The sequence below is a fragment of the Corvus cornix genome, chromosome 2, assembly GCF_000738735.6.
Source record: "Corvus cornix cornix isolate S_Up_H32 chromosome 2, ASM73873v5, whole genome shotgun sequence".
NCBI lineage: Eukaryota > Metazoa > Chordata > Aves > Passeriformes > Corvidae > Corvus > Corvus cornix.
In genome coordinates, this window is record NC_046333.1 from 79,134,678 (window position 1) to 79,149,009 (window position 14,332).

Sequence of the window (14,332 nt, forward strand, 5' to 3'; positions counted from 1 at the left end):
GCCAGCAGGAGGGAAACTTTCACATTTTTAGTCTCTTCCTGTGTCTCATTTTGAAAAACATAATGAGGTTCAAGCTGCACAGCTGGTTAGTAACACACTTAAAAAAAAAGAAGAAATCAAGAGAATTAAAACCATCATACCTCAACTACATAGCCCAGATCTCGGACATAATCTCGTTCTGTCTCCACTAATTCCTGTAAGACATAGCTACAGTGGAAGGAAAAAGGTGGACACGTATTAAAAAATGAAAGAGATTTTTCAAGAGGATTAATGGCATACAACTTTTTAGACATTTGCAGTCACATATGTTTGATAGGCAGAACTGAAATGGAAGAATTAATGTACATTGGTTCTTAGCAAGATACTGCTTTGACTTTGAAATTGGACAAGGCTCGCTTCTGTTTATCTAAAGTCAGATGTTTTCTTATATGTGACATTAAAATTAAACATTTAACTATTGTTTAAAATAAAATGCTATTATGTCTCTGGTCTGGAGACTCTTAGACATATGGATGGTTATTTCTACACACAAGTTTAAAAAATTTGAAACCAGGCATGTTTTTATTCTACCATGGTAACGGTTTACTACTACATAGAGAAATTAACCATGGGTTGGAATAGAATGAGGGGAATGACCATTTTTTGAAGCCTAATAAACCTTTGGACATTTAAAGATCAGCATCTTCCCGAATAAATGAGAGTGACATGTAGCAGAAGTCAAACACAGATATGACTAGAATTAAAAATCACAGATTGAATGTCACAGAGAAATGTAACCACAAGCTTGACATCTAAGACAAGTCCTCCCACGTTCACACTAACAGCTTCTGCTGCCAGTTCAAAATGAGCATTGTTAAAAAAAAAAAGAAAAATTGTAAAAAATTGGTCTTACTGTCGTCTTTTCAAGGAGCTGGACTTCCTTTCCTCCATCTCATCTATGGGTGACGAGGAGGATAGAAGGGAGTTATCTGAAGGGTTGAAGGATGGACTGCTGCTGTCACCTTGATCTACCAACAAGGAACTTGGACGGTCCTCCAGAGCCTGAGAAGGTATTCAAGACAGTCAGCAACATTGATTTATTTCTCCTCTACTCACAAGACATATTACAAGCAGCTGTATAGAGCAATCTATGGGAAATAATTACTTTAATGTATCTTGGCAAAGCAGGTCACAAGCCTCCAGGAAACCAGCCAACAACATGGCTTTCCATGATAACTGAGCCTTTGAAGCACATTTGAGAAGCACGTTTGAGATGACAGTCTTTCTTTCACAGGAAAATAAAGGAGCTGAATTGGTTTGAGCAGCAATGGCTAAAAGTCAGACTATCCTGCTCAGGATGTAAGTACTTCCATGGTGGGAGCAACACAAATGTGTCCTCATGGCCAGAGATTAAACTAAATCTGTCATATTTGACTTCTGGCATATACAAATTACTTCCAACAATAAATAGGACATCTTTAAAGGAGATTCTTATGATGTTACATTTTTAATACAATAGAAGCAGCACCCTTTGTCAGACATTTTGGTTATCTTAATAACTAGCCAAAATAGTGTCTCAGTGAAGAAAATAATGACTTCTACACTGTCAGTGGTGCTTTTGAGCTTGTTCAGATCCTAGAAAAGAGTCCTTGTATCCTCTGCCAGATACACTATCTCCCTTGCATGGATTCCACAGGCTTCTGTTTGTATGAAAGATGAAAAAGCAATGGGAGAAATAATACTAACATCTTCTATGAAGTATTCATTTGATTTCTTTAATTCAAGCCCATAATCTTGGATCAAGCTACAGCTATGTATCACATTTTCCTTGCATGTGATACAGCCCTAATGCAAGACACATTTACTTCACCGGGGTGGGGTTCAGCTATAATTTTTTTTCTTTCCCCACAAAAGTAAAAACCAATAATGATATGACTTGCTCAAAACCCAGGGGAAGCTGACCCTTGGCTAAAACTGTGAAATGAGAACATCTCCCCAAAGGACTATATGCACGGATCATTAAGTTATATCCACTGCTAGGAAGCCTGAAAGACACATGGACTACCAAACTTTCCATTTACAAAACACTGTGCTGTATTTTCCCATAGATTACTTCTTATTCACCCTTCTGGTGTAAGAGAAGTAAAAAGCAAAGTGAATACCCAAGAGAGTACAGTAATTATTTTATGCAATAATGTAATTCTCTCTGAATGAGAAAACAGAAAATAAATTTTTTAATTCTGAAACTCAAAGCTTCTTAAATTTAGAATGAACCTCGAAAATATCAACCTCTGATAACATGGGGCTGCCATGCTGCAATTCTTTTTAGTTTCCACAAAGGCACTTCATGTTGAGCCCAACAGGGGCTATGCTGCAAAAGCTGGATTTAAAGGTTTTGAGGAAATCCAGAATTGCTGAGGGACCTCTTGAGACCATATAGTCCAATCTCAAACAGGGTCAGCTAGAGAAGTTTTTCTCAGATTGGGTCAAGCTGGATTTTGATTACAAAGGGCCTTCCTGGAATTACGCATATAATGAGAATCTTCAGAAACAAGAAAACTTTAAAACATGTCAACTAGAATCTTCAGAAACATGGAAACTTTAAAACATAGAAACTTGGAAAAGCTGACACAAATTCCGCCTAATCGATTTGTTAGCAAGGATGGGGGCACCGACATGCAAAATGATCCCTTTACTCTTTTACTTATTTCCTCATTATCATGTTGCCTAAAGAGCAACTAGAAAACATAAATGTTTCTGCTATTGGGGTTACCTACTTTACTGAGGACCCTCATAAGATTTGCAATAAATTTAGTTTCAGGGATTTTTCTCAGAAAGGTCTACTAGTCTAAGACCCTGGGTCTTTGCATTTATTCTACTAATAGGACATTTTCTTTTTACTAACAGGACATACTTAGTAAATTTGCTACCTATTTTCTTTCTAGTTTCTCTTATTTATTGCTTTTTTGCTCCTCTATATAGCCATTTACCTATTCAGTAAATGCTTTTACAAAAGAGTGTGTACAAAATGACCCCATACGTCATCCCAGAAAGGGAACCCAGACTTTCGAAAGAAGACAGCAAATTTTAGGAGTCAATGTAAAACATGCAGGTTTTCTTTGAATAGCAAGCTGGGGCTTGAAGACACGACTTCTTTAGACACATGCACCTGCTGGTCAGTCTCACCATTTTACTTTTGACGAGCTCCTCAATTGCACTGACGAGTTCTGCAGCACTGGGCGTCTCGGAGCTGGTCGGCCGCACCAACAATCGAGAAGATGTCTGTGCAAGGACACAAAGGAAGGAGAACCCCAGGGTTAGCCTGGTACTTGCTCAAGGATCAAGAGACTTCCTTCACTTCTGTCAGACAAAGGTACCCGACAGGTACTGTCAGTGTCATACAACACTAAGATCATCCCTTCCAACTTGAGCAACTGGAGTTGGAAGTTTCAAGAAAACCCCACAGAAGTTAAATGCTGGGATAAAAATTCCTGTTCCTACATGCAATAGAAGTCAAGGAAATATAATTTCTGATAATTGCTGACAAATAGTTATGAAAATTTCCTGAGCTGACCCAATGGACAGCAGTTTGTTAACCTATTTTATTGCTGCTTAAACAAAGCAACAACTGCAGAGCGGTAAGAGAAATCACGAAGACTTGAAATAAAGGAGGAAGCATTATTATGTTAAGAAAAAATACACCAGTAACTCAGGGGCATTTACTTTTCTAAAGGAGCTGGGGTATATTGCCCAGATTCAGATGGGAAATTGAGCTCACCATTCCTTGTGCCATCCATTTTTTCCAATGGTATGTGTAGAGCACAGAAGATCTCTGGCCTCATAAGCTATAAAATGCCAGTTTATAGATACAACTGAAGGTAAAAGGTGTTCACAGTAAAGGATTCTGGGAGAAGGCCATTAAATTCAGCCACAGTAATTTGCAAACAGAGTTGTTTGCATATTACATTTATCAGCTAGTAACTGGAAAGTGGAAATAGGGTGTAATATGAACCGTACTTCATATTACAAACAGCACAGTGAACATCTTGCAGCACAGGGCAAGCTGTCCTGCAAACATTTCCAACAAACTGGACAAAGAAACGGCATGAATAATGACTCAACACAAGAGGTTCTGCTCAAATCAAGCACGGGTGTAACAAGACTCCCCATAAGTAAATAAAGACAAAAAAAAAAAAAAAAGAAGAAAGAATACACAGATTTTAGGTAGTTTGCCTTGTATTTGCCTTATTTGGAAAGGAAAAACAGGGGTTGGGTAAGCAAAGGAAATACAGATAACTTTAAACAGAAAGATATGGGAACTGAGCCAAAGCAGAGACAGAACACAAGTCAACATAATGCTGCATCAGAGTTTACAAAAAGAGAAAACAAAAAGCGAAAATAATTAGTTTCATATTAACACAACTGATCTTGAAACTTTTAACACTGCTTATCCAAAAATTAAATGCAAATGACTTGTAACTGCCACCAAATGCAAATCCATGAGTGCGCAATGATTCTGCTGAATGGAAGAATGCATATAGTGTGCAGATGAGCTCTTAGGGGAGAAATGATTGTGTTATTTAGTGCTCTTAGACAAATCAGCATGGCCTAGCACATGATGTTTGCATGCACACCAAAAACTGAGCAATCCCACAGCTGGCCTGTCTTTTAGGCAATTTACATGCTCCTGACATCCGACTGCTGACCAGGATTTCCAAAGCTGCGCCTGTATGTGGGTTTTCACTTTGGATGCGGAGCTCAGCTTAGTCTTACAAAACACTGTCAGTATCAGAATCAGGTTCTGGTGATGGTCTCTTTTATTTCTCTGTTGGAGTATATGGGATGTGAGGCAAAACTTCAGAACTGTGATTTCCAGGACCTGTGGTTATAGCACATATTATCTGAAAAAGAAGGAGCTGCACAGATAAAACTCCTTGCTGACTTTCCTGATGACGTACTCTGGGAGCAGAATACAACCCTTGCCCAGAAAAGAAGGGAAAACTGGAGTAAGCAACTGAGCTCAGGCAGGTATGAGATGCTGCTAAGGGCCCACAGGAGGCTGGGAAGAGATGAAGAAACCCAGCAAACAGGGAGTTTCCAGCAGGAGCTCTGGAGAGAAAGAAATGCTTGCAGGGAGGCACAGCTGAACGCCAAGTCTCTGAGGTCACAGAAAGGAGGAGACATTCCTTGGGATCTGGAGTAGCTGAGCAACCCAAGAAACCACCCAGCATGGCAGGAATGTGAAGAAGGACTCCATCCAGAAGGCAGACAACTGGGAACTTGTTTGCAAGCCTTTTATTAAATCAGTAACTCTATCAATAGAGCCAACTACCTTCTCCTGGGTAAAACCTTGCTCTGACTTCCCACTTCTGTGTTCCAACAAAGCATTTACTTTAGGTGCTAGAAGTTGGTGGTATGTGATCTTGAGGGAGGCACACACAACCTCCCAGGATGTCCCATGAGGGGACCTTTTGCCTCCCACCATGAAGGACAAATATTGCATAATTACAAGACATCACAGAAGAATCACTATTTGCATGCTTTGAAAAATTATGGTATAATATTAACTTCACCAAATTTTAACTTCTCTGAAGTCTTCTCTGCATGTAGTTTCAGCTACTTTAAAAACTGTCCCAACATGTTTTTACTGAAGTGGGTGCATGTTAATCTTTTAAGAAGTTGTGCTGGTTTTGGCTGGGGTAGAGTTAATTTTCTTCAGTGGCTGGTATGGGGCAGCATTTTGGATTTGTGCTAAAAAAAGTGTTGATAATACAGAGATGTTTTTGTTACTGCTGAGCAGGGCTTACACAGAGCCAAGGCCTTTTCTGCTTTTTGTACTGCCATGCTGGTGAGGAAGTTGGGGGTGCTTGGGAGGTTGGGAGGAGATACAGCCAGGACAGGTGACCTCAACTGACCAGAGAGATATTCAAGACCATGTGACCTCATGCTCAGTGTATAAAGTGGAGGGAAGGAGGAGGAAGGGGGGGACATTTGGAGTGATGGTGTTTCTTTTCCCAAGTCACCATTACACCTGATGGAGCCCTACTCTCCCGGAGATGGCTGAACACCTGCCTGCCCATGGGAAGCAGTGAATCAATTCCTTGTTTTGCTTTGCATGTGTGCATGGCTTTTGCTTAATCTCAATCCATGAGTTTTCTATCTTTTACTTGACCTATTCTCTCCCTGATCCCACTGGTGGGGGAGTAAGCAAGCAGCTGTGTGGTATTTGGTGGCTGGCTGGGGTTAAACCACAATGGAAGTGAAAATAAAATTTACTGGAGATGGAAAGCTACTCAAAGCTGCTCTTACTCCGCTGTGGTAAGGGTCTAACTTTGCACCAGAAATACGTAAGTAAGCAGACGCTAGTTTACAAGCATATCCCTTCACAAATATGTGTGTATATATATATATATATAGTGTTCTTGCTATGTAAGGAGGTCTGTAATGAAGTTAATTTTTCTCTGGAGCACTTTTTATAATATTTGTATTTCAATTGTTTTCTGTCACTGAAGGAACATGCAAATATGGCAGCTCATCAGCAGGAGCTTAAACATATTTTCACCAACATTATTTTCATCTTATTTCTAAATCTAAAACTGAGATTATTCTAGCAAGAAAACATTCTCTCAGGTCTGAAAGCTGGCCTATTTTTGCTTATTTTGTTTCAGGAATATTTCCCAGTATAATAACTCTTCAACTTGTATGTTACACTTTGTCAATTCAGAAAACATGTAGGAATTGAATACACATAGAGCATAAGAACCAGCCATTTTGATCCTACTAACAACAGCTTCAGGGATGAGTGAGATTCTCACTGAAAGGCAGTGTTTTAAAAAGGAAAAAAAAAAAGAAAACAAAAATAAGATCCACTAAAGTTATGAATAACATCTGCACCACTGAGAACAGAGAGCAAGCAGTCACAAAATTCACTAACAATATTCAGTGCTGTAGATTAAAAAGGTTAAAAATTTTAAGGAGCAAAATGGCAAGAAAACAATAATGTGATTATCTGATGCACAAGTCCAGATTATTTCCATTCTAAACACCTCCATTTCCAGACTTGATACGTGTCCCCTAAATGTCTGATCCGGGTTCAAAATTGAAATAAACCCTCGCAATGTATGAACATCATAACATTAAAGAAAAACAGATCATATGCAAGTGAGATTTTCTTCATGCAGTTACTACCTACATCCAAAGTTTCATTACCAGTGCAAAATTTTTACCCTCAATTTTAATGTGCCTTTGTTTGTAAAAAAACGAATTATGTGCTGGTTTTGGCTCGGGTAGAGTTAAATTTCTTCCCAGTAGCTGGTATGGGGCCATATTTAGGATTTGTGCTGGAAACAGTGCTGATAACTCAGAGGTGTTTTAGCTATTGAGGAGCAGAGCTCACACAGCACTAAGGCCTTTTTGTTTCTCACCCCACCCCACCAGCAATGAGAATGGGGGGGCACAAAGAGTTGGGAGGGAACACAGTCAGGACAGCTGACTTCAACTGACCAAAGGGATATTCCAGACCATATGGCAACATCCTCAGCATATAAAGCTGGGGGAAAAAAAAGGAAGGGGGGGACGTTTTGTATGATGGCGTTTATCTTCCCAAGTCACCGCTACACATGATGGAACCCTGCTCTCCTGGGGATGGCTGAACACCTGCCAGTCTATGGGAAGTGGTGAATGAACTCCTTGTTTTGCCTTGCTTGTGTGCACAGCTTTTACTTTACCTATTAAACTGTCTTTATTTCAACCCAAGAGTTTTTTTCACTCTTCCCCTTCTGATTCTCACGGGGACAGTAGAACAGTGACTGTGTGGGGCTTAATTGCTGGCTGGGGTTAAACCATGAGAATTATTATCCTTATTTGGTAATTCTTTTCTCTTAGGCATCCCCCCTTCCTCTCCCCCCCAAACCCAACAAAAACCAAGTATAACAAAAGGTATGATTATAAAACAATTAGACTCTAATCACTAAATATGTCATCAGCCAAAGTGATGTAAATCATCCTGTGAGCACACAAAGTAGCCTGTTTTCACATTTAAAGTGCTCACTCGTGCTTTGAGAATAGAAAACCATTTAATTAATGCTCTTTTCACAGAACACCCTTTTAATGTTGTCTAAAGTGAAATAGCGATAACTTCCGTCTACCATAAAGTTGTATTATGTACATTTTGGAGACCTTTGGAAGCAGAAGAAAAATTTGTGCAAACAGAGGTTATCTCACCATGTGAAGCTTCCCCCACATCCTGCTCCTACCTTGTCATCCTGCGAGTCGGGCTGGAGAAGACTGTGTTGCTGAATTGCCATGGGAGGAGGAAGCGGCACAGCATCTGCTCCCTCCTCGCCTTCCTCCTCTCCACAGCTCTGCATGCCGGAAGAGGACGACTTGGAGAGAGTGCCACTGCTCAGCCCCTCGTTCCGACCTCTCTGCAAATAACATCAAGATGTTCAAGCTCTGTTATCTCAACAGCATGAAGCTTGTTATCACATGCTTGTTTTAACTCTGTAGTTTCAGCCCTCTCCCAACCAGTCCAGATGCTACAAACTCTCCTTAACAGAGAGGGAAAGTGCAGATGCCAAAGTCAGTTTTCAATGTTTGGTAAATGAAAAAGAATTTAAATAGTAAGAAAAAGACATTCAGTTGAAATTTACTACAAGGAAAGTGTTATCAAAGCCATGCTTGTTTTCCAAGTTCAGTTCTGGAAAGAGAAATCTATCTCTCTGAAATGTGTATCTTGCTATGTATCACAGCAAGTCTCCTAGAGGACATAAAAACTCACTATTACAACATGAAGTATTTTTACAATTTATCTACCTTTACAGGCGGAGAGCATAGATGGTTATTGTTTTTTCCTGACTTCAAGGCACTGGCCTTAGATTTTCCCTTCACTCACATAACTGCAGAATAACATACTTCCAAAACAATGCTACAACTGCAGCACAGAGGGTCTCTTTCTACAGCCTGACATTCAAGGTCAGAGGCCAGTGTTCATTGCTAAACAACATCTCTCAATTCATCATGCTGCCAAATCTTTAGTCCTTCCTTTCCCAACACTTACTGTGGAACTTCACTAGTGTTCCAAGCTTGTAGAAAAATACATTGGGAGGAAGGAGAAAAAAAAAAAAAAGCAGCAATTAATAAAAAAATTGGGCAACTAAGACTGCTTTTCTGTATGGTAAGTACCAAAACCAATAGCCAGAGTCAATCTAATAAAAGGGAATAGCATGCACCCAGCTGTGCCCTTGGAAGCAGTAACATGACATTCGTTTCAGCCTGAACCATAGGTTTGTAACAGAGAATTTGGCTCTTGTCTGCACCTAACTGGAGGCCAGCTTTGTTCATACAGGAGTTCCAGACTTTGAAGGAGAGGCACATGTTTGTGGGAAGAAGGGAAGTCCTCAGTAGATGTCCTTGGTGGCAAAATTTGGATCAGTTCACGATTTCCTTCTCTGCAATGAAAACTGCCATGTATATTACTTGACTGCTGGTAACTGGCCTGCATTGAAGGGCCAGCAATTTTTCTGTGCTCTGACTCTTATGCAAGGTGCAATTAGAGCTTTAAGCAGCTAAGCAGCTCTCCCTACACTTTCCCTGATCCATCAACAAGAAAAGCAAAGGAAATACAAAACGACCTGATTATTCCCAGACCTTGAAGCACCTTTACTCACAAAGCCATTAGCCAAATTAGCATAAGAGAGTCAAGTCAAAGGACAACTTTTTATTCTCCCATTTCTCTTTTTAAATTATAGATGCTTCACAGAGCTTTACTAACACTCTCAAAGCAGAAGGCACAAGCTGTCCCTGGCACAGTACTGACGCAAAGTGCAGCAGTCAAGGATGAGCACAGGGCACATAACACTTTGCTCCACTGCTGGACAGTCAGTTGAGACAATCTTCACCTGACAACATTTAATTCTTTGAAAAACCTACAAACAAGTCTCGGGAAGCTGTCTTAAGCATTTACCTCTTCAACGGTTTCATCTTGTGGTGTCGCTGCACTGTCGTCAGAGTCCTTCTGAGAGCCTGCATCGGCACTTTTACGAACCTCTCTGCTTTTCTTATGCTTGTGGGCCAGTTTTTTGACGTGCCCATCTGCTTTCCCACTGCTAAGGCGCCTCACAGGACTGGTGAGCCATTTCCTCAAGGTGTTGCCAGGGCGCTTGGGACCCGGGGAGCTCTGAGCACCAATCATGTGGGGCTGAAGCGATGTTACGGAAGCTGGAGGACTGGCATCATTGCTGGAGACCGAAAGGGAGTCTGGAAAAAAGAACAAGGGGAGCATTTTAAGGCTGAAGCACCAGCAAGTGAGAAACAAGGCAAATGGACATATGTAATAATGGACATCGAACTGAATTTATGGAGAAATCAATGAGATTATTTTGAGGTAACCTGGCCTTTAATGACACCACAGCTATCAGTGTTCATGTTGCACATGGCTGTCCACGCACAAGCACCACTGACGTGCTTAGAACAGTCAAGCTCCATTAAGTTGTGCCTGCCTCAACTATAATTCATACTTCTCACTGCTGATACTTACTTGATAGTGAATTATACTTTCCATATGTCATGTAACTTTATGAAAGGATATGCTTACTGCTTACTTTTAATGCTTACTGCTTTGAGCAAAGACATGAAGGGTAACAATAATTGCCTCAATGAGATAAGCAAATCATTTTTCAAAGACCAAATTTAATTACAAATGCTCCAATTACTTTCATTATTTATATATTTCCCCTGCCCTTGGGATAGAGGGAAGAAGAAACCAGAAGACAGTTAAATGTCTGTCTTTTGCCTAAATTTTCTCAGAGTTTTGGCTTTGTTTTGTTTGTTTTTTAAAAAGGCACAAAGCAATGTTTAAAAGCCCACTTGCTGAAATCTCAGGATCAGCAGTAGGTCTCAGCATGACATGCTTGAAGTTCTGTAATGAAACAAAGGATACACTTTTCTCAAGCCATAGTTAAATGTGCATGAGGTCAAAAACACTTTCCCACCAAGATTCCTGTCACTTGACCAGGACTGTATGCTTAAATACCCACTGGTCAGCTATTGTGAGACTAGATTTCTTTTCTTCCCCATGCAGCACAATGCTGTTTCCCCCAGCAATCCTCTTTTCCTAAAAATATACTTTTTTTGGGGGGGGGGGGGGGGGGGGGGGGGGTGAAGAAGGGGGCTGGAAAGATTCTTGTAACACCACTCCTATAAATATTATCTACCACTAGGGTATTAGCAAGACTATCCTAGGCTGTCAAATATGGGGTTTTTTTCTCCTGTGTGTGCACTTTTGCAGACAGTTTACATAAGGATGACATAAATAATGTTTTGTTGAATGTTTCTACTGCTGGGAGTTAAATGCAGTGCTCGTGTTCCTTCTTGAAGGTTGACACAGATGTTCGGGTCACCTCTTCTGGCAGCTTTTCCCTAAGAGGTGTATTGCCAGTCTGACCAGAGATAGTTTATAGTTAGAATTTTGTGGAATAATATGGTCACACTGATGTAGCAATACACTTCATCATAAACATCCAAATGCTTGGATCCACACACAAGTATGTGAGGCTGTTCCGTTTCCATGGAGCACTAAGTGTAAATGATAGTTTAGAATGGAGATGGGGAAAGAGACATAAAATGTGGATATAAGAAGTTAGGACTTTTTATTTTTCCTTCACTGTTCAATCTGTTTCACAAAGGGAACCCCTTCCCTGGGATCCAAAATGTGATCTATCATGCTGTTTATGAAAATGTTTCTCTGTTCCAATAAAACCCATGGCATGTCACCATTAAGATACATCAACTCTGATGCCAAGAACATTTGTAGCTTAATACGGTATGAACATACACATAATAATTGCTGTTAACCACCACTTTCATCAAGTTCCACAAAGCTGAAGATAAACTTTATAAAGCATACTTTCAGTCTAACAAGCTAGCTGCTAACTCTTTAAACCAAGTCACACCTGCAGAACTATCTTCCAGCAACAGCTGTAGCTGTTGTGCACATAAGTAAGGAGAGTTCACACAACACCATTAACCTGTCTTCAAGGCTTTAAGTAATGGGTACTGGCAAAAAAGCCGATGCAGAGCAACACTAGTTGTCTTTGTCTCTAAATCTTGGGAGAGCAGTGCTAAGAACTGCCACATTATTTTCTTGCTGAAGTGGAAAGCGTAAGAAAGAAATTAATTATCTATAACAATGGTTTTCAACTTGCAATCTGAGTATCCCTCAAGGCTCCAGGATTACTGCTTAAGGGTTCTCAGCACATATGCAAGAAAAGCAAGCCTACTAGCCATCAGCATCCACGTCACGACAGATTTTTGACTTTATCAAAAAAAACCCTGATCTGTTTATTAAAAAAATTCCAAACAAAACTTGCAACCATCTGCAAGCTCTCCACAGGAATCCAAACAATCTCCTATTAAACCTCTGTAAGAATTTAATTTGACTGCTCTTTCATCAAACTTATCTTTAGTGTATCAAGCATTTTAATTATTATCAGATGCTTTGTTTCAGAAACCACAGCAAACATCAGCTGATGGGTATTTCAATAAATAATCTTCTGCTACTCTGCTAGTGGACTGTAGATGAGAAAATGTGGTGGTGTTCTTGAAAATAAGTTCCTAAAGCACAAACTAAATGCCCTGTTTTCAAGACTCCCAAGCTTGAAGATGTTATTACTACTCAGCCAAGTTTTTCTTTCATTTGTATATATTTTTCCTCCCAATAACAGTTCATACAAGGTTCCTTCCATGCAAATAAAATAGAGAACATTCACTCGTTTACATAAGGAAAAAAAAAAAATTAAGCCTTCGCAGAAGTTCACCATGTCCTGTTTCATATTTTTATATCTGTTGCATTTTTTCCTTTACAATTACTCCTTTCTAACAAAAAGGCAGCATGGTGGTGCAATAACCGATTGAATAAGATTGACTTTTACATAAACATGCCTATTCCTAAGCATGTAACATGCCTGCAGTTAATAAACCCCTTCTTCTTTTTATCAAGTGTGCTCCACCTCCTCAAATTTTCACACATCCTTTTGACAATCTACACTTAGCAACTACTGAATTTCTTGTAAAACCAAGCAGTACAGGACAGAGGCCCTGAAACTGTGGAAGACAAGTAAGTATTTTTGCCTGACTGTACTTTTGTTGTACCACTCCTAACTGTTAACCCAAGTCAGCCAAGAGCTTGTGGGCAGGAGGAGGGAAAAGAGCATGGAGAAATACGTACACTCTGCTCAAGCGGAGAGGATCTAAGAGACAAAACAATGTAAGCCAGACATGTTCCGCAGCACATACTTCAGCCATATCCTCCCACACAACATTAATTTTCATTTGGCATGCAGCATGTAACTGCTGCTTATCTTCTCTTCTGCATGACTTAGTATGAAATACTTACTGAAGTATTATGAGGGCTTCAGGGAATCACAAAAGTGGACATAATGTAAGTGGTACACCAAAATGATAGCACTGTTCCACTTGGCTCTTTAAAGCTTGAAATCACTCGGAGAGAAGGAAAATTACAAAGGCTGGGGACCTCTGGAGATCAGCTAGACCATGCCTGCTGCAGGGTGTACTGGGTTGCATCCAGGCAGCTTTTAATCTCCCGAGGAGACTCCACAACCTTTCTGGGCAAACTGTTTCAGTGCTCTGCCATCCTCACAGTAAAGCAGCTCTTCCTCATATTCAAATGGGCCTTCCGATGTTTCAGTTTGTACCTGTTGTCCCCTGTCCTGTCACTGGACACCAAAAAGAGCCTGGCCCCATCTTCTTGAAACCCACCCTTAAGATACTTGTATGCATCGATAGCACCTCCTTTTAAAATAAATATACTTCATTGCTATAAAAGCATCAGCCTAAAGATCCAATTTTATTAAATGGGGCATTAAAAATAAAGAGATTTAAAATCACCAGTGTTAACCTGAAAAGAACACCAACCCACTAGGCCTCTTCAGAGATCAGATCTGACTTTTTGCCCCTCCTTAAATTTGCAGAAAACATCTCTAAAACATCATAGCTGAGTTAACACTCATCAGAAATATTGCATGCCAGTGTTTTCCGCGTGAGACCCTTTACCATCTATTTTCCCATCCCATCCCAGCCAACAGGCATCCAGATCTTCCACTTACTTACTCCCATCTGTTTACTCAGGAGCCCAGTAACAATACTAAAGCACAGTCATGTGCAAAACCTAGGTGCCCATGTTAATATATTTATGTAGAGGCATTGCCAGATCGAAGCATTAGGGAATATCAACATCCAGTACAGGCACAAAAAGACCTTTCACCTTCATTGTGAGAAGAGCCCCACGGGAGTGTCTCACTTCTCCCTGTCCCATCACTATAGACTACTTCTATCT

General features: G+C 40.2%; 1 protein-coding gene across 4 annotated transcripts in view; it reads right to left on the reverse strand.

The window, feature by feature from the left end:
- The window catches only part of TRIO (trio Rho guanine nucleotide exchange factor), a 248,434-nt gene that overhangs the window by 25,179 nt on the left and 208,923 nt on the right, over nucleotides 1–14,332 (reverse strand). For 3 of the 4 annotated variants that reach the window (XM_039549487.1, XM_039549489.1, XM_039549488.1), the window contains exons 35-39: nucleotides 9,944–10,236; nucleotides 8,235–8,405; nucleotides 3,166–3,261; nucleotides 893–1,041; nucleotides 141–207 (exon numbers count right to left, since the gene is read on the reverse strand). In XM_039549487.1, coding sequence (XP_039405421.1) covers nucleotides 141–207; nucleotides 893–1,041; nucleotides 3,166–3,261; nucleotides 8,235–8,405; nucleotides 9,944–10,236 — 776 coding nt within the window. Of the gene's footprint in view, nucleotides 1–140; nucleotides 208–892; nucleotides 1,042–3,165; nucleotides 3,262–3,790; nucleotides 4,338–8,234; nucleotides 8,406–9,943; nucleotides 10,237–14,332 lie in introns of those variants that run through there. The other variant, XM_039549490.1, reaches the window with a different exon arrangement.